Here is a 20,876-nt window from a genome sequence, read left to right on the forward strand (position 1 = left end):
AGTAGTTGCAAGCAGGACTTTAAAATTCAATACCTAATTTAGGTAACTCCAAATAACTTACTTTGCATTCCTACCCTCAGGATTCTAGGGCTTTATATCCGTGGCATTGAGGAGAACAGCCGAACTAAGAGGGATGGACTTTTACTTGAAAATGAGTGTATTGTGAAAATTAACGACACAGAACTTGCAGATAAAACCTTTGCACAGTGAGTTTTGCCGAATTGTTTTATTCTGTTAACCTGAGGAATTTATGCAGCGCACATCAATCCAGTCAGTTTTACAATGTTGGCTATGATTAAAATACTACAATTCTGCCTCAGAAGCTTATGAAGTAAAATAAAATAAAATAAAATTCTAGTAGCGTCACATTGGGGATAGAATATCTGATCTTCTGTTGCTGTAGAGACTGACTGTAAGTGGAATGTTTTATTAGCCTCTTGGGAAAGTGCTATTTAATAATCCAACTAAGAGACTCATATGGGACACAGGTGGCGCTGTGGGTTAAACCACAGAGCCTAGGACTTGCTGATCAGAAGGTTGGCGGTTCGAATCCCCGTGATGGGGTGAGCTCCCGTTGCTCGGTCCCTGCTCCTGCCAACCTAGCAGTTCAAAAGCACGTCAAAGTGCAAGCAGATAAATAGGTACTGCTCCGGCAGGAAGGTAAACGGCGTTTCCATGCGCTGTTCTGGTTCGCCAGAAGCGGCTTAGTCATGCTGGCCACATGACCCGGAAGCTGTACGCCGGCTCCCTCAGCCAATAAAGCGAGATGAGCGCCGCAAACCCAGAGTCGGTCATGACTGGACCTAATAGTCAGGAGTCCCTTTACCTTTACCTAAGAGACTCATAACCTGATCCCAGTTATAAAACATAAATAATTTCATCAATCTGGGTTGGGTTTTTTAAGAAAACCCTTTTTGGGTAAGTTACCTATAGATCAGGGGTGCCATCAAGGAGGGGCCGAAGGCCTCCCCAAAAATGTTTATGAGGGAAATGGGCCCCCTCAATATTCCATGACAATGTGTACATGTCGTGCAACGTGCTGACGTCATGTGTGCAAGCTATGAGGCGTGTGCACAACACATCAACATGTTGTGCGCAGTGGCACCTCAGTAATGGGGCAAGCCAGCACGCTTGCCATAGGTAGCTTAGTAGGCTAGATACAGTGGTGCCCCGCAAGACGAATGCCTCACAAGACGGAAAACTCGCTAGACGAAAGAGTTTTCCATTTTGGAGGTGCTTCGCAAAACGAATTTCCTATGGGCTTGCTTCGCAAGACGACAATGTCTTGCGAGTTCCTGCGGGGTTTATTTCCTCCCCCCCCTTTTTCTAAGCCGCTAAGCCGCTTATCAGCTGATCCGATCAGCAGATAAGCCGCAAATAGCGCTAATCCGCTAATCCTTCAATGGGCTTGCTTCGCAAGACGAAAAAACCGCTAGACGAAGAGAATCACAGAACGGATTCTTTTCGTCTTGCGAGGCACCACTGTATTTATTTCTGATAGAATTTTTAGAATTTGTTAGATCTTAGATTTCTGCTGATTTATCTCCTATTATTATTATTATTATTATTATTATTATTATTATTATTAGCAGGTCTTATAATAATTAGGGATACAGCATTTACCAGAATTTTAGATTTTTAAAGAAGTGCTTTAAAATATTCCCCCCCCCCAATTATTCATGCAGTAGTTTTTGAAATTATAATGCTCATGTGTAAAAATGTAAAGTAATTTATTCATAAAACACATATTTGTTAAATATGGTGGATGGTGACATCCCAGAAGATATATATTCTACCGTAAGAAATATGATGAATCTACTTTTTCTCTTGCTTAGTGATCTGTGTATTGTTGCGAGCTCCTTTTTTTGTTTCTTGTATTTTTAACTTTGTTTTTTAAATAATTCCATGTGAACAAAAAAAGAAGACACTCTCTCTCTCAACACACTCAAAAAGGAAAGCATTTGCTGTGGTGAAGGATGTGTTTTGTGTAAAACTAAAATAGGTCTTTCTTTGGAACTACTGATTTTTATTCACATCAAAATGTTTAATTTTGTGTGTTTGTGTTTATGTATATGTGTGTGTGTATATATATGTGTGTGTGTGTGTGTGTGTGTGTGTATGTATATGTTTGTGTGTGTATATATATGTATATATGTATACAGTGGTACCTCTGGTTAAGTACTTAATTCGTTCCGGAGGTCCGTTCTTAACCTGAAACTGTTCTTAACCTGAGGCACCACTTTGGCCAATGGGGCCTCCTGCTGCCACTGCGCTGCCACTGCACAATTTCTGTTCTCATCCTGAAGCAAAATTCTTAACCTGAGGTACTGTTTCTGGGTTAGCGGAGTCTGTAACCTGAAGCATATGTAACCTGAGGTACCACTGTATGTGTGTGTGTGTGTGTGTGTGTGTGTGTATGAACACACAAGTTGCACACATAGTAGTACTTTGGGGAGTCATTGTGTTGCAGTGGATACAGTCCTGGGGTTTGTGTGGAAATCCCTGTTCCTCTATGGTGCTCCCTTGAGAACAATAGGTCCTTCTATCTCAGTGAGGAATGCTTATCTCACAGTTTTGAGCAGAAAATGAGGCTAGAGCTCTGTAAACTGAAGGGGGAAATGAAGTGCCATAAAAGTGGGAAATAACAAAGATTTTTGTCAAAGAAAGCCAACTGCAAAATGACAACAATTTTTTGCAAGAACGAAAAGGTAAGCATGGCTTACATTTTCCAGATCTTCATACGTTTCTCCTGTATTTTGTTTTCTCAAGAGCGCAAGATATCTTTCGGCTAGCCATGAAACACCAGACTATCGTCTTGGAAGTGGTTCCTCCGCACAGCCGTGAACAATATGAAAAGTCCGCCATCGCACCTTTATATCCAGCAGATAACGCGGAACATGTTTCAAGAGCAAAGGTTCCACCTCCCATCTATGCAAAGCCAATGACAAGGGAAGTGGACTTGTCCGGAACAAACCACTTGGAGTCGGGGGTGCATCTTGCCAAGAGTCCAAACTTTTCAAGAGTTTGTAGGAAGCCATCATCACCTACCTTATCGCCCCTGATGGGTTTCGGCAGCAAGAAGAATGCAAAACGGATAAGGATAGATCTCAAGAAAGGTCTGTTAAACCTCCCCCTGACTTTCATATCTTGTAGCCACAGTACAGTGGTACCTTGGTTCTCAAACTTACTGTATTCTTCGCTCTATAAGACACAGTTTTCCCCTCTTAAAAAGTAAGGGGAAATGTGTGTGCGTCTTGTGGAGCGAATGCAGGCTGCGAGGCTAAGCCAGAAGCCAGAACAGCAAGAGGGAGCGCTGCGCAGTGCTTCCTCTAGCTGTTCTGGCTTCTGGCTTAGCCATGTGAAGCCTCCGCAGGGCAACGGGGAGCCTTCATCCTGCTGCCCTGCGGAGGCTTCGTGCGGCTGTCCCTGGCTTTTGTGGGAGGTGGTGGGGGTGGGGGGGAAGCTAGGAGGCTTGTATTCGCTGAAGCTCACTGATCCTGCTTACTCTCCTGGCTTCAGGGATAGCCCCGCAAAGCCTCCTGAGCGAAGAGTGAGGAGCGTTCCCTCGTAGCTCAGGAGGCTTTGCGTTGCTCTCTTATTTCTTGTTTTCCTCCCCTAAAAACTAGTTGCATCTTATGGTCTGGTGCGTCTAATGGAGCAGAAAATACGGTGATCCGTTCCGGAAGTGCGTTCCAAAACCAAAGCGTTCCAAAACCAAGGCGCACTTTCCCATAGAAAGTAATGCAAAAGGGATTAATCCGTTCCAAACTTTTAAAAACAACCCCTGAAACAGAAATTTCAAATGAATTTTACAATGGAACGAGACCATTGATCCATAAAACGAAAGCAATAAACAATGTACTTAAGTCACACAATCAATCAATCAGTCGCTGAACTGGGTTCCACACAGTCACAAAAACAAACAAAAAAGCCACAAAAATAAAGACAGACCTCAGAATTGGCATTCAAAATGGAAGTGTATCACCCAAAACAGAGCATGTCCAGCTTCTGAAGAAAATTCGCAAACTGGAACACTTTCTTCCAGGTTTGCAGTGTTTGGGTTCCAAGTTGTTTGAGTACTAAGGCGTTTGAGAACCAAGGTACCGCTGCATTTGTGCTCATACTTGATTAAGGTGCTGCAAAAGTAGTGTGAGATTCATATATTTTGGTGTGTGTCTTCACTTTAGGCGCTGAAGGACTTGGTTTCACCGTAGTTACCAGAGACTCCTCAGTACATGGGCCGGGTCCTATATTTGTGAAAAGCATTTTACCTCGTGGCGCAGCAGTTAAAGATGGCCGCTTGCAGTCGGGAGACAGAATACTGGAGGTTTGGAAAATGTTCATTTGCAGCTCACCACAAAAAAAAGTTATTTTTTAGCGGGTTTAAGTGCAGTGGATCATTTTTTTAAAAAAATCAGTAGATATTAATACTTGGAGTAGATCCATTGAAGTAAATGGACGCGATGAGCTTAGGTCCATTAATTTCAATGGGTAAACTCTGCGTAGAGTCTTGTGATAATAGGGTACCAGGTGTGTGATGAAGGGGAACTTTCTCATTCACTCAAAGCACACCAGTTGATACATTCTCTTCTAATTCTTAATTTAGAAGAATTAAGAATTAATTCTTGCTTGTTAGCCGCCCTGAGCCTGAGCCCGGCCATGCCTGGGGAGGGCGGGGTATAAATAAAAATTATTATTATTATTATTATTATTATTATTATTATTATTATTATTATTATTTCAGGGTTATGGAATCTGATGCCTGAGGACTAGTGAGATTTAGGTTTCCATACAGCTTGGGGTCGGGGCTGGGTTGTTGTTCAAGAAACACAAAAGTCTCATTGGGTACAAGAAATTAGTTGTGTCGCTACCAATTTCATGAACCTGAATTATGTGCCTGTATTGGAAGTGCTCTTTACTGGTTTTATTTCTTCACTTTAAATCTTCCAGACAGTTATGGCATAAAATGTAGGGGCCCTTTTCTCCCAGAAGCCAGTAAAACCTGCTCTCACTCCATGTTTTAATACCTTTCTCTACAAAGTGCTTGCAAATCAGAGCGCCAGCCCTAAGACCTTAACATTGCCGTTTTCATAGCAGCCACAAGAAAGATGTCAAGATACTTCAGCAAACAATCCTGTTCAGTTTAAGCCATGGGTAGGCAAACTAAGGCCCGGGGGCCAGATCCGGCCCAATCGCCTTCTCAATCCGGCCTGTGGACGGTCCGGGAATCAGCGTGTTTTTACATGAGTAGAATGTGTCCTTTTATTTAAAATGCATCTCTGGGTTATTTGTGGGGCATAAGAATTCGTTCATTTCCACCCCCAAAAAAATATAGTCCAGCCCCCCACAAGGTCTGAGGGACAGTGGACTGCTGAAAAAGTTTGCTGATCCCGGTCTAAGCTACGCTGGTGAGAATTGCCAGACAGTTTGCAAAACTCTGGGGAGTTGTTATGCGTTCCCCTTGTTATGTGGTAGGGAACTGTTGTTCCCTGTTGTACCTTCTAAGTTAGACCAATTTCATTTGGTCAGAAGGCCCCCTTGTGTACATGTGTGTGTAAGCAACCAACCAACCAAGACTGCACACATAAGGTACAAGTGGCCTCCCCACTTAGGCACAATCGACTCGCACGTGACCACATATACCTGTAGTTAAATAATTCAATAATTTGTATACCTGAAGGAGCGTCTCCGCCCCTATCGTTCAGCCCGGACACTGAGATCCAGCGCCGAGGGTCTTCTGGCGGTTCCCTCATTGCATGAAGTGAGGTTACAGGGAACCAGGCAGAGGGCTTTCTTGGTAGTGGCGCCCGCCCTGTGGAACACCCTCCCTTCAGATGTGAAGGAAATAAGCAGCTATGCTATCTTTAAAAGACATCTGAAGGCAGCCCTGTTTAGGGAAGTTTTTAATATTTAATGCTGTACTGGTTTTAACACTTGATTGGGAGCCACCCAGAGTGGCTGGGGAAACTCAGCCAGATGGGCGGGGTATAAATAATAAATTATTATTACTATTACTATTATTATTATTATTATTATTATTCAAATCTGGAACTGGAGGGAGCAGGGGCGGACAAAAGGGGTGCAGTGGGGGCAGTTCGCCCCAGGTGTCACCCCTCGGGGGTGGCAAAATCCTGGGTGGCACTCACTGTGGGGCCTGTGGCGCACCCAAGGCATGCGTCTCTCCTGGGAATGACGTGGTTGGTTGGGCGCCCGCTGCCTCCCCCTCAGCTGTAGGGCAGCTGAGTGGGGTGAGGCAGGTAGACTCCTCGGAAGCCCCGCGGAACGTCCTGCCCCAGCTGGCCCCACCCCATGGGCATCTGGCCACGCCCCCAGGCCCCACCCCAGGCGCCCGATCGGCTTGCTATGCCACTGGGCGGGAGAGAGCTGGAGAGTCTTCACGACTCACGAGGAGACTCTCCCCAGAGGCTAAAGAGGACATCAGTGAGCCCAGGCTTTGTTTACACTGCTCAGTCTCCCTGCGCAGTTCATGCGCAGAATAGTGCAGCAACAGTGCCTGTCTCAAAGCTTTGAAATATTTAGGATACATAATTTTTGGTATGGGTTGAAGAGAGAGCAGTAGAGAAGGTGTCTAAACGGCAGAGATGACCGGCAGAATCCGAGACCAGGGAAGAGAGACAGCGGAAGAAGACTGGAAGAAATTTAAGGACTATTTTAGGAAACACTGTAAAATTATTGAATGTTAGAATGACGTGGGTTTAGAAATTAAGTGGTTTCTAGCTGTAATGATTAAGTAAAAAAAAAAGAAAGGTTTAAAATTTAAATGGATAATAAGGGAGAGGATTTGCTGAATTAATAATTGGAAATTGGAATACAGAAAGGGGAGGTATGAGGAAGTCGGGGAAGTAAGTTACAGGAAAATAAGGGATTGAAATTATACTTGTTTTTGTTTCTTTGTTTGTTTGTATTAATGTCTTGTTTGTTATTATATAATCTGTGAAACTTCAATAATTATTATTATTATTATTTTAAAAGAGAAGGTGTCTAAACGGAGTTTAGAGGGTCTCCCACATTGCACAATTTCACTTATGCATGCGAGGGCCTGGAATATAAACCCCGCAGAAGTAGCGGGACTCCTGTACTTGATGTTACTTCATCATGACCACCTGAGTTTAGTAAGACCTCTTCCAAGTGTATCACACACACACAAGCCAAGTTCTTTTTTCCCCTTTTCCCTTCCCCCTCATTCTCTTATTTACATTTTATACATTCTTTCTATTGATTGATTGATTTTGACAAAGTAATAATCATAAATAAATAAGACCACTGAGACCATTCCATTGTAACTACCCAACCTCCCCAAATTTCAACACCTCTTTCGATGGTTTGACCCCTTTCCGTGTTAATAGTACAAATTCTACAAACACTTTTCCTATCTCCTAAAAAATCATTTCTCCTGCATATTCCCCGTCTTACCTTAATGGCACATGTTAATTTATCAACAAACCAAGTTCTGATCCAGTGAAGGCTAAGTGGTGCACTGAATTCTGCAATGCACACACACTTAGGAGGCTGTAGTGATGAAAATATTCTGTTCTGTTCTGGGCCAGATCCAGACATCCATTAATTCAACAGCCAGTGAGGGTGTAACGCTTGCGTCCAACACTGTTAATAGGACAGACTGCACTCATAAAGTTTCAGTAAGATATATTTCAAAACCTTCTGGTTAATTCCTCTCCCCCCCCCCCCACCTAACTGTGTTCATCTGAATCTTTTAGGTGAATGGCAGAGACATCACTGGCAGAACCCAGGAGGAGCTTGTCAGTATGCTGAGGAGCACAAAGCAAGGAGAGATCGTCTCCCTCATCATTGCTCGCCAGGAGGAAAGTTTTCTGCCCAGAGAACTGGTAATAGTCTTTGCATAGCAGATTCCACAGGAGAAATATTTCGGTTAATCAGATGGCTGGCATGGGAAATCTTAATTTGAGAAGTCAGTATTTCTTACGACGTCAGCGACTTGATGCCACAAGGCCCGTAACAGTTAGATTTTAACTTACTACATACTAGAAAAGGTATAATCAGCACAACCAACAAGATACATGCATGAATTAAGCTGTATCTAAAATCAGAGGGTGAAATCTAGTGGGATATTGATGGGGAGCAGATTTTTTGGGGGGGGGGGAGAGGAAACCATTACACATGTGGATTTTCATTGTGCAGGTGGGCGGAAATCATTAGCTATCTCCCAGAGAATGACTAAAACTATATTATCCTTCATAAAGAAAAAAGAAATTAATCTGAAGCACAATTTCAAAGCTGGACATTTATGCCTTGTGAAATTACCATTCTAATGATGATGGTTAATAGCGAGTTTCTCTGTCGTCCGGGGTGATGACAAAATACATGGCAGTGTACTTTAGTAATATAAATCTCCTCAATTAAATGAGTCCAGACAATTTATTTCATTTATCTGACCCTTCCTTCAAGGACAAGAGAGTGCAAACCCTGCAAAGTTAGGTTGGCATCTTTGATAGTGACAGCTCTGAGTTCAGCCTAGTTGACAAGAGATTTGAAGCTGGGTCCCTGTCCTAATGCCACATTCTGGCCACTGCAACATACTGGGTAGTATTCAACAAAGTTTTGCTCAGAGTAGACCCATTGGAATTAATGGGCCTAACTTCAGGCTTCGCCACACCTCCATTTGCCCCAGAGTCATAGGGGGGGGGGATAATAATCTTTTGTTCTGTTGGATAGTGTTTGTGTGGGGATTTTATGTGAGTCACGTGGGTACGCTCTTTATTTATTTATATATACAGTGGTACCTTGGTTCTCGAACTTAATCCATTCCCGGAGTCTGTTCGACTCCCAAAACTGTTCGAAAACCAAGGCACGGCTTCTAATTGGTTGCAGGAGCTTCCTGCAGTCAAGCGGAACTCACGCTGGGAATTCGGTTTCTGAAAAACATTCGGAAACCGGAACACTTACTTCCGGGTTTGCGGCATTCGGGAGCCGATTTGTTCGGCAACTAAGCCGTTTGATAACCAAGGTACGACTGTATATTTATTTTTATTGGCATCGTGAGAGATACGAGGGTCCAGAGTTTGGTTGGCTATTTTTGGTTAGTTGCAGTATGGTTAGTTTGTTTGTGTGAGGGGTGTGTGCCATATTAGTCATATTGATTTTTATGCTGTTGGGGGGATAGATCATTGTCTTGTGCTGAATCATAGAATCATAGAATCATAGAGTTGGAAGAGACCACAAGGGCCATCGAGTCCAACCCCCTGCCAAGCAGGAAACAGCAGTATAGGCTTCGTTATTTTGCAGGACTGATGTCTAAAAGGGGTGGATTTGGGGGCATTCCCACCACATGTGGAGGTATGTGCCTGTAGAGGTGCAGCCTCTCCAGCATTTAGGTGACATGGTGTTAGGTACCATCTATATATAATGATAATAATAATAATTTTTATTTATACCCCGCCCTCCCCAGCCAAGGCCGGGCTCAGAGCAGCTTACAAGCAATAATAAAAACAAGTTGAATGATTACAACTTAAAAACAAAATTAAAATACAAGATTAAAAGATTGAAACATTAAAATATTAAAATGTAGCCTCATCACAGGAGGAGAAGGAAAGGAAAAAAGAAAGAGAGGGAGGGAATCAAATTGACTCCAAGCCAAAGTCCAGGTGGAACAACTCTGTCTTACAGGCCCTGCGGAAAGAGATCAGATCCTGCAGGGCCCTGGTCTCATGAGGCAGAGCGTTCCACCAGGCTGGAGCCAGAGTTGAAAAGGCCCTGGCTTTGGTTGAAGCCAATCTAACTTCCTTAGGGCCCGGGACCATAAATAAGTTTCAAAGTGAGTTCCCTTGTTTCGGCTGAGATGGATTTAAAAGGTGGTTTAGACCACTGCGTAGACCATTGGGTAGGGTTTATTTCGTAACCTATGTCATGCTCTCATTGGTCATTGTGGTGAGGGGGTTTGTAGGATCTTGGAGTAGTATTTTAGCCTCTAGACATTTTAAAGTGATTTTTAAAAGTATCTTAAATATTTAATAGTTTCTTAGTCACCAATTTGGCAACGATATATTGCTGAATGATACTACAAAATTAGAGGATTGTTTAATTTTAAAATATCTTTTTACCAAAGAAATGCATAAAGAGGGGTTTTCAATATATAGAAGGTACTTTTCTGGAATATATATCTGTTGTCACAGAAACAAACGTAACCTCTCTGGTCCCCTCTCTGTTATCTTGATGGATGTGTCTACTTTGTTATTTTTTAACTCAAAATCCAGTAGGATAAAGGAAGGACAGAACTTCCTGCCTTTGTCTAATTTTCTCCTCTTGGAAGAAAAGAAAAACTGCCTTTGTTTTCTGGCTCCAAGAACTTACTTTTCATTTCATCAAGAACTTTATTTTAACTCGGTGTTGCACCTTCTAGCTTCACGTAACGCAGAAATGACCACCCTGAGTCTTGTGGTTCCCCACATTTCCCCCTTTTGTTTACTTTTAGCACTCTTATCGTTGTTGGCTGGCTGTTTTGGCAATGAGAACCCACCGTTGGCTGGTCGGCTGGTCAGTTGGTTGGCCGGCATACAGGAAAGCCCTAACGTAGGTCGAATTGTTGAGAAGTGACCCCCTTATCTTTTCACAGCTTCTGCCGCTGCTTCCTGAACACTTGTGTCTAGATAAGGCTACAGGCAGTAAGTGTGCCGAGCTGTGTGGGTTTCGGGAGTGAAGCTTTTGTTTGTCATTTGCTGGCTCGAATATTATTGCAGGGCTTTTAGCATCATTTATAATGTCCCATATTGTCAATTTTCCCATTCAACAGCTTCCCTTGAGAGAGGGAAGGATGCACAGGTGGATAGGCCTCATAGCAAGGATAATATATGAATTTTAATGCATACTTTTTCGGTAGGTCACTCCCCAACTACATGACACTGTGTGTTCAGTAGTCGACTGGCTGAAACAATGGCTTGCTTGATTTTGAGAATGTGTTTTCAAACTTGTGCCATCTGAAACGAGTCTGTCTAAAGCTTCTCCCCTCTGGAAAAAAGCAAACCGTTGCCAATGCTACTCTTTGGTTTTCTTCCTTAAATATTACATTATTATTTCCCTTGGCTATCCCGGAACTAATATAAACCTTTACAAAAGAAGCCAATGACAAGTCCTAGTTTACAGGAGGTCACTTGTGGATTCTGTTGAATAGCTTTCTGTCTCCTGGAGTACAACTTGGTCTGGTGTATAGTTATGGTGGACAGCGGTGGAGCAAGATGATTGGGCGCCTGGGGCGGCGCTCGTGCCTTGTTCCAAGGGGCACAGCCAGCCGCCTACAGGGTGGGGCGAGCTGGGGCAGGATGATCCATGGGGCCTCCGAGGAGTCTGCCTACCTCCTCCCATTCAGCCACCCTACATCTGAGGGCCTGAAGGGTCCTCACCTGTGCTGGATCCTCAGGTGCAGGCACCAGCTGAGTCTGCTCTGGCTCCTGAGGGGATGGAGGACCCATTGCCTGCAGGGGCTCCACTCTCAGCCCCGTCAGGGGAAGCTGAGGTTGCCTCTGGGTCCGGTAACCCTCCAGCCTCTCCTGAGCTGCAGAGGCTCAGGGCAGAGAGGCGGAGGGAACTAAGTTCCCACAGGAGGAGTGCTCGCCTCCAGGCTAGGAGAGGCGAGTCACCTGAGGATCGTGGCCGCCCTATGCCTCGGGGCAGATAAAAGCCAGCCATCCCCAGTCCCAAGTTGCGGGAGCAACATTGTTGGTTTGCTAGTTCCTGCCCGAACCCTGTCCTGCTTTCCTGCTTGAGCTCCTGACCTGCCCTGGCTCCCTGCTTGCAAGCCTGTTTCTGACCTCACCCGACTCCCTGCCCTGCACCCAGCTTCAGCTACTACAGACTGCCTCCGCGTTGCATCTTTGACCACGGACCGTACTTGGACCTCACCTCTCGGGTAACCCATGGGACCAGCACAGGCGTGCTGCAGGACCCGCAGTGAGTGACACCAGGATCTCTGTAGGAGCGACTGTGCAAGTTTTCCCCAATACAGCCTCTTGTAGTCATGGTTGAGTCCTAGAATTTCATGTGTAGCATGCAATGGGAAAACAAGGGTGGACAAAAACTCCCTTGGCCCCAATTTAGGGGAAACCAGCAGTTTGGGCCCCTTGGACAGAGGCTTCCCTTATTAGACTGCATCCATATGGCTGCAGCACGGCAGTCCCAACTTTTTGTAGTTAATGTAGCTCCAGAGAATGTGTTGCAGGAACCACAGGAAGAAAACAACCACCAGTCCAGAGTTCCATTCTTGTGTCAGCCTTCTGTTTAAGAGTACTATATGAAATATTGCAATCACAAGGTCATAATTTGCAGTTTTCCTGGGCATCTGCCAAACACCTGTAGCAATTCATCTCCCGCTGACCCTGAAACAATTTGGGTGACCCACAGTTCTTAAGTATGTGTGCATAAGGCTGATACCAATTCTAGTCTCGGACGGGGGTTTCTGAAAGCAGCCTGAATTTGCCATATGGTTTTATGACTCTTCTTGCTCCTGGCAAGGTATAGGATATAATGGCTGTTGATTGGATTACAGGATATTGGGGCTTAGTTAAGTGCAGCTCTGTAAACTAACATCAAAGAGCTGTTTAATTAACGTTGTTTTCGCGTTGCAAGCGAAGTGAAACCCAGCCTGCTCTTTGAGGGGTTGTCATTGCTTCAGAAGGGAATAAGAGAATCTTAAGAAGCTTCTTTTGTGAAGCAGATCAGCAAAGTATAGTTGGGACCAACACAGTCTGTCCTCTTTATTATCCAGTTAGCCAAATGTTACTAGTAATTCATGCCAGCTGTTGACAGTGTAGCAGCTGGGGTAAGGAGCTGGTTGCAAAACACTGGGGGATTATCTTGATTTGCTTAATTACCAGACTCTCCAGGCTGCCTTGTGATTAGTATATTTTATAAGATACATTTGGGTTTTAAGCTATGTAGTAAATACTCTGCTGACTTCTCTGAAGACTGTTTAAAGATTAGGAGCGGGGTAGGGTGGGGGAACTGTCTGATAGTGATCTGGTTTGTATTTTCTGACTGCTTTAAAAGTAAACAGAATTCTCGGTCGTGCTACTGTTCCACCTGATTCCGAAAACATTCAAAGGTTTGGCCGTGCCTGTTGCCACCTCTTCTCATCCGCCATTCCCCAAAAGGATTGATCATGAGCCCACACTTTTCTAAACTAACTTAAGGATCATTTTTCTTCATGCTGGCAAAGTAAGCAAGCCACTTTAATTGGAAGCAGTTGCTGTTTAACCCGTGCTGCGCTGCAGCTGTGCGGGCTCCCTGTGCAAAATAACTATGAAAGATGTTTTTTGTTATTTTAATGAGAGTCCAGAGACCTGGAGATGGACGCATGGAAACGCTTGCATGTGCATGCACAGAAAGGCAGAAGTCTGATCCTTAGCCAAACATGACAAATAATAAAAAGTTTAGAAAGGTAGATTTGCCCCTTGTTAGGAAATGACAGTATATATACCTATGCTTTTACACTTGCTCTCTTACACATGTGTTTGTATATATCTTCCTCCTTACATTTAGGATGGCTTTCAATTATTCCTTTTTGTTATAATAATAATAATTTTTATTTATACCCCGCCCTCCCCAGCCAAGGCCGGGCTCAGGGCGGCTAACAAGCAATAATAAAACAGATTGAATGAATACAACTTAAAAACAAGATTAAAATACAACAATTAAAATATTGAAACATTAAAATATTAAAATGCAGCCTCATCACAGGAGGAGAAAGAAAAAAGAAAGAGCGGGAGGGAATCAAATTGGCTCCAAGCCAAAGGCCAGGCGGAACAACTCTGTCTTCTAAGTGTCACTGGAAGGAATATGAAGATCCCCCTCTCGCTTAATTAATTGTTTTATATGGCATGGCCCTCACCGGCAGACATAAAGCTCAAATTCCTAGCCCAGTTTCTGCCGAAGCCTAAACCAGATTGGTACGTAGGCATGGTGCAGATTATAAGGGGCAGGAATGTCCTTGAGAGGTATAGCTCCATGGCTAAGTGCAAGCTAAGCATTGATCCAACAAACCCTCTGCGCTTTCCTTTTGAAGAGCGGAGCAGGTGTAGCTCTTTGCATGGGAAATACAATTGGAGTCCTGGGGCCTGACGCTCCTTCGATGGATTGAGCCTGGAAGGTTTGTTCACGAGGGCATCTCTGTGTCCTTAGCAGCTGAGGCAGTGTCAGAATTGGCTCAGCAACCTTTTCACTCTTAGTTGCCTCCCTTGAATAAGGAGGTTCCACATTGGCAGCAGGAGGTATCTGACCAGGGGTGTCGAGTGCCACAGGGGCAGAACATTGCTCTGCCAACCTGTTTGGTTCCTCCCCTGAATCCAGCTCTCTGTTCCCTAGATCCCTAGCCTCCTCTCCAGGCTCATACACTTCCTGGGGTCCTGATTTCCCCTTCCCCACCCCACTAGTACCCTCCCCAGTGTTGTCCAATTCCAACTCCCTGGGCTCCTCCCAGTCCTCCTCAGAATCTGACCATCCTCTCCATGATATCTTCACAGAGCTCCTAACATTATAATCTTTTCTTTGAGCCCTTTGTCAGGGGTTCAGGAGCAGAGGCACAGGAAAGGGAGGAAACAGAGAGCGAGGGGGAGGAATCCGAAGGAAATATGAGCGATGACAGCGGCCCGAGATCTCCGAGTCTTTCCAGTGAATCGGAAGATTCACAGAAAGGGGCGCCAGTGGTCAGAACAAGGGGGGCGCCTAGGGGGACACACCAGGAAGAAGGGACCAGAGGAGACTCAGAGAGCAGCAGTTGGAAATCGGGACCAGCTTCCCCACCAGAGCACAGTAGGGGGGAGGGGTCGCAGGCATCGGGAGCTGGCGGCTCGCCGCAAGCGGGAAGGCAGGAGTTAGGATTGGCCACACCTCCATCGGGGAGCGAGGAAACGGTCAAGAGGAAGGTCGAAGGCTGCGCGCGCGCGCCAAGTTCAAATGCACAGGAAGGCGGCACAGTAAGCAGTCCGGATAGGGAGCCAGGTCCTAAAGCCCGCCGCAAAGAGGGAGCAGAGTCCGGGGGGTCGGCGTCAGAAGAGTCCAGGAAGGAAGAGACCACGGGGGGTAGAGGGACCCAGAGGAGGAGGGAAAGACGGAAGAGGTGGAGTAAGGCTAGAGTATTAAGTTGGTGTACAGGAGGCGGAGACTCAGACGGAGCTTCGCCGGTCTAGCTTCTAAGACGTAGAGCTGCACGCTGCGGCTTGAAAATGGAACTTGTAACTCAATAAAGACTTTTGTACAGTAATACCGGCTAGCGTGGTCCTCTGTGAGCTGGGACCTGGAAGCAGCTCTGACACCTAATAAATCGTCTGGAAGCAGATAAATTTTATGCCATATGGTATAAATTTATTGAGCATATAACTAAGTATGAGGGCATTCTTAACTCTCCCACAACTCATGGAACATTATGGACTATATTTGGCCTAGATACGAAACCTACTTGTCATTGGTTTAAAATTTGATTATCTCACACTTGATTGTTTTGGTGGTGGTTGTTATTGTTCTGTTTGTTTTACTTTTATGTACCTTAAACCCGATGCAAAATCTTAATTTTTAAAAAAACAAACCTCTATATAACCTGGGCTTCTGGTGCATAGGCAGTATTCAGGGCAGCTAACAATTAAAATCAAACATAAAATATGATACGTTTATTTCTTTTTTTAAAAGAAAACAACACAATATGACAAAAACAGTTCCAAGTGCACCAAGTTAAAAATAAAGTGTTGGATAAAAAAACCCTTATCTATCAGCCGAATCAACCCTGGCGATCAATGGGGTGACAGATGTCGCAGCCAGATCACCCTCACACCCTTATCTATCCAATAAAACAAATGCTTACCTAAATAAAAAAGGTTTTTGCCAGGCAAATAAATACCCTAAAAGGCAGGGGGAGGGGTGCAACTGAGAACCTGTGGACAAAAGGTTTCACAGTTTGGGTACAGCCATAAAGGAAGTTATTTGTCTAAACCCATAAGCTGAGCCTCTACCATAGACATGGACATAGAGAAGGGTCTGCCTGCTGTTTCCTTTTTTTTTTTTTTTTGTTTAAAGATATTTATTGAAAGTTTTTAAGATATAACAAAAAGAAAAAGAAAAATAAACATACAAAATTAAAAAACAGTTAAAAACACACATTAATTTTCAATAACATAACTTCCATACACTTACTTCCTCGGACCTCCTCATACCTCCCTTCTTTGTATTCCAGTTCGATTTGTTAGTTCAGCAAATCCTTACCATTAAACTTTTACCCATTTGTAAAACCTTTTTTCCCCCCATATCTCTTAAAGCATTACAGCTGGAAACCGCTTAGTTTCTATCCAACATCCTTCCAACATTCATTAATTTTACAATGTTTCTGTAAGTAGTCTTTGAATTTCTTCCAGTCTTCTTTCACCAACTCTTCTCCCTGGTCTCGGATTCTGCCCGTCATTTCTGCCAATTCCATGTAGTCAATCACCTTCATCTGCCATTCTTCCAGGGTGGGTAGATCTTGTGTCTTCCAATACTTTGCAATAAGTATTCTTGCTGCTGTTGTTGCATACATAAAAAAAGGTTCTATCCTTCTTTGGCACCAATTGGCCGACAATGCCCAGGAGAAAGGCTTCTGGTTTCTTCAGGAAGGTATACTTAAATACCTTTTTCAATTCATTATATATCATTTCCCAGAAGGCCTTAATCTTTGGGCACGTCCACCAAAGGTGAAAAAATGTACCTTCAGTTTCTTTACATTTCCAGCATTTATTATCGGGCAAATGATAGATTTTTGCAAGCATGACTGGTGTCATGTACCACCTGTATATCATTTTCATAATATTCTCTCTTAAGGCATTACATGCCGTAAACTTCATACCTGTGGTCCATAACTGTTCCCAGTCAGCAAACATAATATTATGTCCAACATCCTGTGCCCATTTAATCATAGCAGATTTCACCGTTTCATCCTGAGTATTCCATTTCAACAGCAAATTATACATTCTTGACAAATTCTTAGTTTTGGGTTCTAACAGTTCTGTTTCTAATTTTGACTTTTCCACCTGGAAGCCGGTCTGCCTGCTGTTTCCTATGGTGTAGGGAAGCAGACCTGGAAGGAGGCCGTTCTAGGGTATCCTGGACCTAGGACATTTCAGGCTTTAAAGGTCATCGCCAACACTTTTAATTTTGCCTGGAAACGAGCTGGAAACCAATGCAGTCCTTGCAGCAGCGGTGTCATATGATTCTGTAAGTGAGCGCTAATCAGCATTTTCGCTGCTGCATTCTGGACCAACTACAGCTTCTCAAGAAGGTAGCGTCTGTTGGGCTCACTGCAGTCATGCAGTCTAGATGTAGCTAAGGCATGTGTGGCCCTGGCCAGGAATAACCTCATCAGGTATTGGCATTGTCCATGCCCCGGCCAAAACTCCTGGTTATAGCTGCCAACTGAGAAGCCGGATACAAGACTGAGTCTGAAAGCACACTCCAACTGTGAAAACTGATTCTTCAAAGGGGGTGCTACTCCATCCGATGCAAGGTAAAGCGTTTCGTATCCCAAACTCTTATCTGTCTCCTGGCCAGAAGAATCTCTTCCTTCACTGGATTTAAATTTCAGTTTATTAGCCCTCATCCAGCCTGTTAGCTGGCCCCGGACACCACTTCACAACATCATCAGCTTCTCTGGCTGGGGATAAAAAGATTATATAGTTGTAACTTTAACCGTAGAAAGTTCTTGCAGTGCTGTAACACGATCAGGTTGTGAACCGATGATGCGTATTTTAACAAAAGAAGGATGTGTATAGCACTTTATATTCAGGCGTTCTATATGTTTATGCGTACAGGTATGTTGTGTGTTGTCTCTCGAGTTTTCTGTTTTAGAGATCTCAACTCCTGGACAAGTGTACATCTGCAGAAAGTCCAGGGAAGCCGACAGCTGGATTGCACATGTTTCCTTGTAAATTAGATGCTTGTAAGCATGCGCTCACTTTAAAACATGCTGGTTTTATGTAAAGTAAACAGCTCGCAGTTATGTAAATATCGGGAGTCCTTGACACAGGGAGCAACTCAACTGCTTGATGTAGCATAAAAGGCTGGCTAGACACAGCCCAATTTAATTAAGCTGAAACACTCTGGCTTAAGCTGATTGTCCAACCCAGGGCATGGTGTTAGCCTTCAATGTTGGAGGCCCCAGTTAAGGCCTCTTGTTCAGCTGCAAAGCTACTGGGTGGGTGGCCTTTTGGCAAGCAAGCATCTCTCAACGCATCCTGTCTTTTCTTGGTTTGCCGTTAAGGTAAAACGAGCTCAAAGAGAGGGTGTAACTTGTAGCTTGAGACAAGATATTACAAAATTTGTTTTCAAGCCTGCATTAAATCCCGGGCATATAAATATGTGGGAAAGAGTGCTACCATTTGGTAACTCAATTACCATATTTTTTGCTCTATAAGACTCACTTTTTCCCTCCTAAAAAGTAAGGGGAAATGTGTGTGCGTCTTATGGAGCGAATGCAGCCTGCTCAGCTATTCCAGAAGCCAGAACAGCAAGAGGGGTCGCTGCTTTCCCTGCACAGCGATCCCTCTTGTTGTTCTGGCTTCTGAGATTCAGAATATATTTTTTTCTTGTTTTCCTCCTCCAAGAACTAGGTGCGTCTTGTGGTTTGGTGCGTCTTATAGAGCGAAAAATACGGTATTTCTGAGCTGAACATCAACATTAACTCGAGGCTAGCATTGCTTTAGTAAGATTTCCTTGTCACATGTCAGCACAACATTTTGTGGGTATCGTCCAAACGGTGAGTTTGTGGCTGGTTGGTGGGCGTTTGGAGTTTCGCTGTTTTTAAAATGATCTTACTGGGGAAATTATAAGGAATAAATACAAACTGCGAAACATCTTATTTTCAAGTATTTTCTGTCGGCTAATGGTTATGTGGCACCAAGAGATTGCTCTTTAATCTTGCATGATTCTTTCCTGAAAAGAACACTGTGGAGAATGCAAATTCATAAGCCTTTGAAAATGATCCCTTCTAAGTCCATTGCCTCTTGCTCTCAGATCTCAACGGCACTCTGGGGAATATGTTCCTCTTATCAGTACTGAGCAGCCAGGCACGGGGGCAGCCAGCGCATACTGGAGAGGCCCTGATGGTGTGTGCTGGTCAAGGACATCTGACAGTTAGTGAAAGGTCTCTTGCTATGTTAAATAAATGCCGTTTCCTTCCTGGCTTCAGTGAGAGCTAAAGTTTTTTTTTGTGTTGGTTTTTTGTTTTTGTTTAAAGTTCTTTTTTGGCCACCGAACAATAGGAGAAGCTAAGACAGCCTTTCTGCCAAGGGAGAGGTGCATTAGATTATCATAAATCCACAGATAGAAAGTGCAGTGGTCAGTGAGTGTCGGCATTCTTAGATTAAATAACAGGGTTTAATTGAAAAGGAGTCTCAGGAGAGAGAGACGATTGAGACAAGACAGAGCATATATTAACGTTGGCCGGACAAAGGAGAATTTATGGGATGAGGAACAATCTTAGTTTTGTTTGTTTGTTTGTTTAATAAAGGAGATTTTAATTTAGGCAGTAGGAAAGGCCAAAAGCACATTTTACTGGCATTAGACATGCATGGACGGCATCTGTTAAAAGTAGCTTCTACTTTTGAGCATGTGAATAGTTTTATCTTATCTCCCCCCCCCCGCCCCCCAAAAATGTAAGAGTTTCAGTACAATTTGGCAGGGTTTGGAGCTGTTATTTTCACTGCATACACATCTGTGGTACCTCGGGTTAAGTACTTAATTCGTTCCGGAGGTCCGTTCTTAACCTGAAACTGTTCTTAACCTGAAGCACCACTTTAGGTAATGGGGCCTCCCGCTGTTGCCGCACCGCCAGAGCATGATTTCTGTTCTTATCCTGAAGCAAAGTTCTTAACCTGAAGCACTATTTCTGGGTTAGCGGAGTCTGTAACTTGAAGCGTATGTAACCTGATGCACCACTGTATGGGTATATTATGTGTTGGTACGCCATGCTATAGGTGCCTCCCAAGGGGGAAAAATTGAGGATGAGTAAAACGAATAGATGCTCCAAAGAACATTTTGTTTTCAACTATTAAGAATTGGTTAAAAGAGGAGGGACACAGATAGGGAAGGGAAGAGAGATTGGATTGAGAGAGGAGGAAAGGGAAGGATGGAATGGAACGATCTAGTTACTTTCCTCGAGTCTAACACTGGTAATAAAGTCCTCTTCGTTGAACCCATCTAGCACTCAAATGAACAAATGTTAGCAGCTTTGAGAACCACTTAGCCAGTTTGTGACAATCTTTGTGAAATTTTCCATACTTTTGTAACCCAAATCAAACAAGAATTGAAAAGAAATGACTAGAAAATCCTCGTTAGACGAAGCTTCGTTCTTCAGCTGTACCTTCTTCAGAGACAAATGGAAGCAAAAGAACCCAGTAGAGTAACTTTGCTATGTACAGCCAGTGTCCGTAAAGGAACGTGCGAACGTTCATAGGAACGTAGGAAACTGAGACCATTGGTCCATATAGCTCAGTTTTGTCTACACTGAATGGCAACAGCTTTCCAAGATTTCAGGCAGGAGTCTCTCCCCAACCCTGCCTGAAGAGGCTGGGAGTTGAACTTTGAACCTTGTGCTTTCAAAGCAGACCCTCTTCCATTGAGCTACAGCCTTTCCCTTGTAAGATACACAGAGCCAACGTTTGGATGATGGTTAAGCACACTGCTGTTCAAAAGATGACAGGCTACAGGGAGGAATATGCTGGGACATAATGGAAAAAAGAAGGGCCTCTCGTCAGAAATACAAAGACGGCAGTAGTATTTCTCTAAAGCAGCAGGGACGTGCGTGGCGCTGTGGTAAAAACCACTGAACTTCTTGGGCTTGCTGAACAGAAGATCGGCAGTTCGAATCCCCG

At 44.0% G+C, this 20,876-nt stretch overlaps 1 protein-coding gene across 1 annotated transcript in view; it reads left to right on the top strand.

Annotated features, from left to right (window-relative positions):
* PARD3B (par-3 family cell polarity regulator beta) overlaps nucleotides 1–20,876 on the top strand; it is a 622,948-nt gene that overhangs the window by 192,906 nt on the left and 409,166 nt on the right. The window contains exons 7-10 of the mRNA XM_081200610.1: nucleotides 81–206; nucleotides 2,770–3,116; nucleotides 4,188–4,327; nucleotides 7,737–7,865. Coding sequence (XP_081056736.1) covers nucleotides 81–206; nucleotides 2,770–3,116; nucleotides 4,188–4,327; nucleotides 7,737–7,865 — 742 coding nt within the window. The remainder of the gene's footprint in view (nucleotides 1–80; nucleotides 207–2,769; nucleotides 3,117–4,187; nucleotides 4,328–7,736; nucleotides 7,866–20,876) is intronic.

The sequence above is a fragment of the Podarcis bocagei genome (genome assembly GCF_964188305.1).
Source record: "Podarcis bocagei genome assembly, chromosome: 1".
NCBI lineage: Eukaryota > Metazoa > Chordata > Lepidosauria > Squamata > Lacertidae > Podarcis > Podarcis bocagei.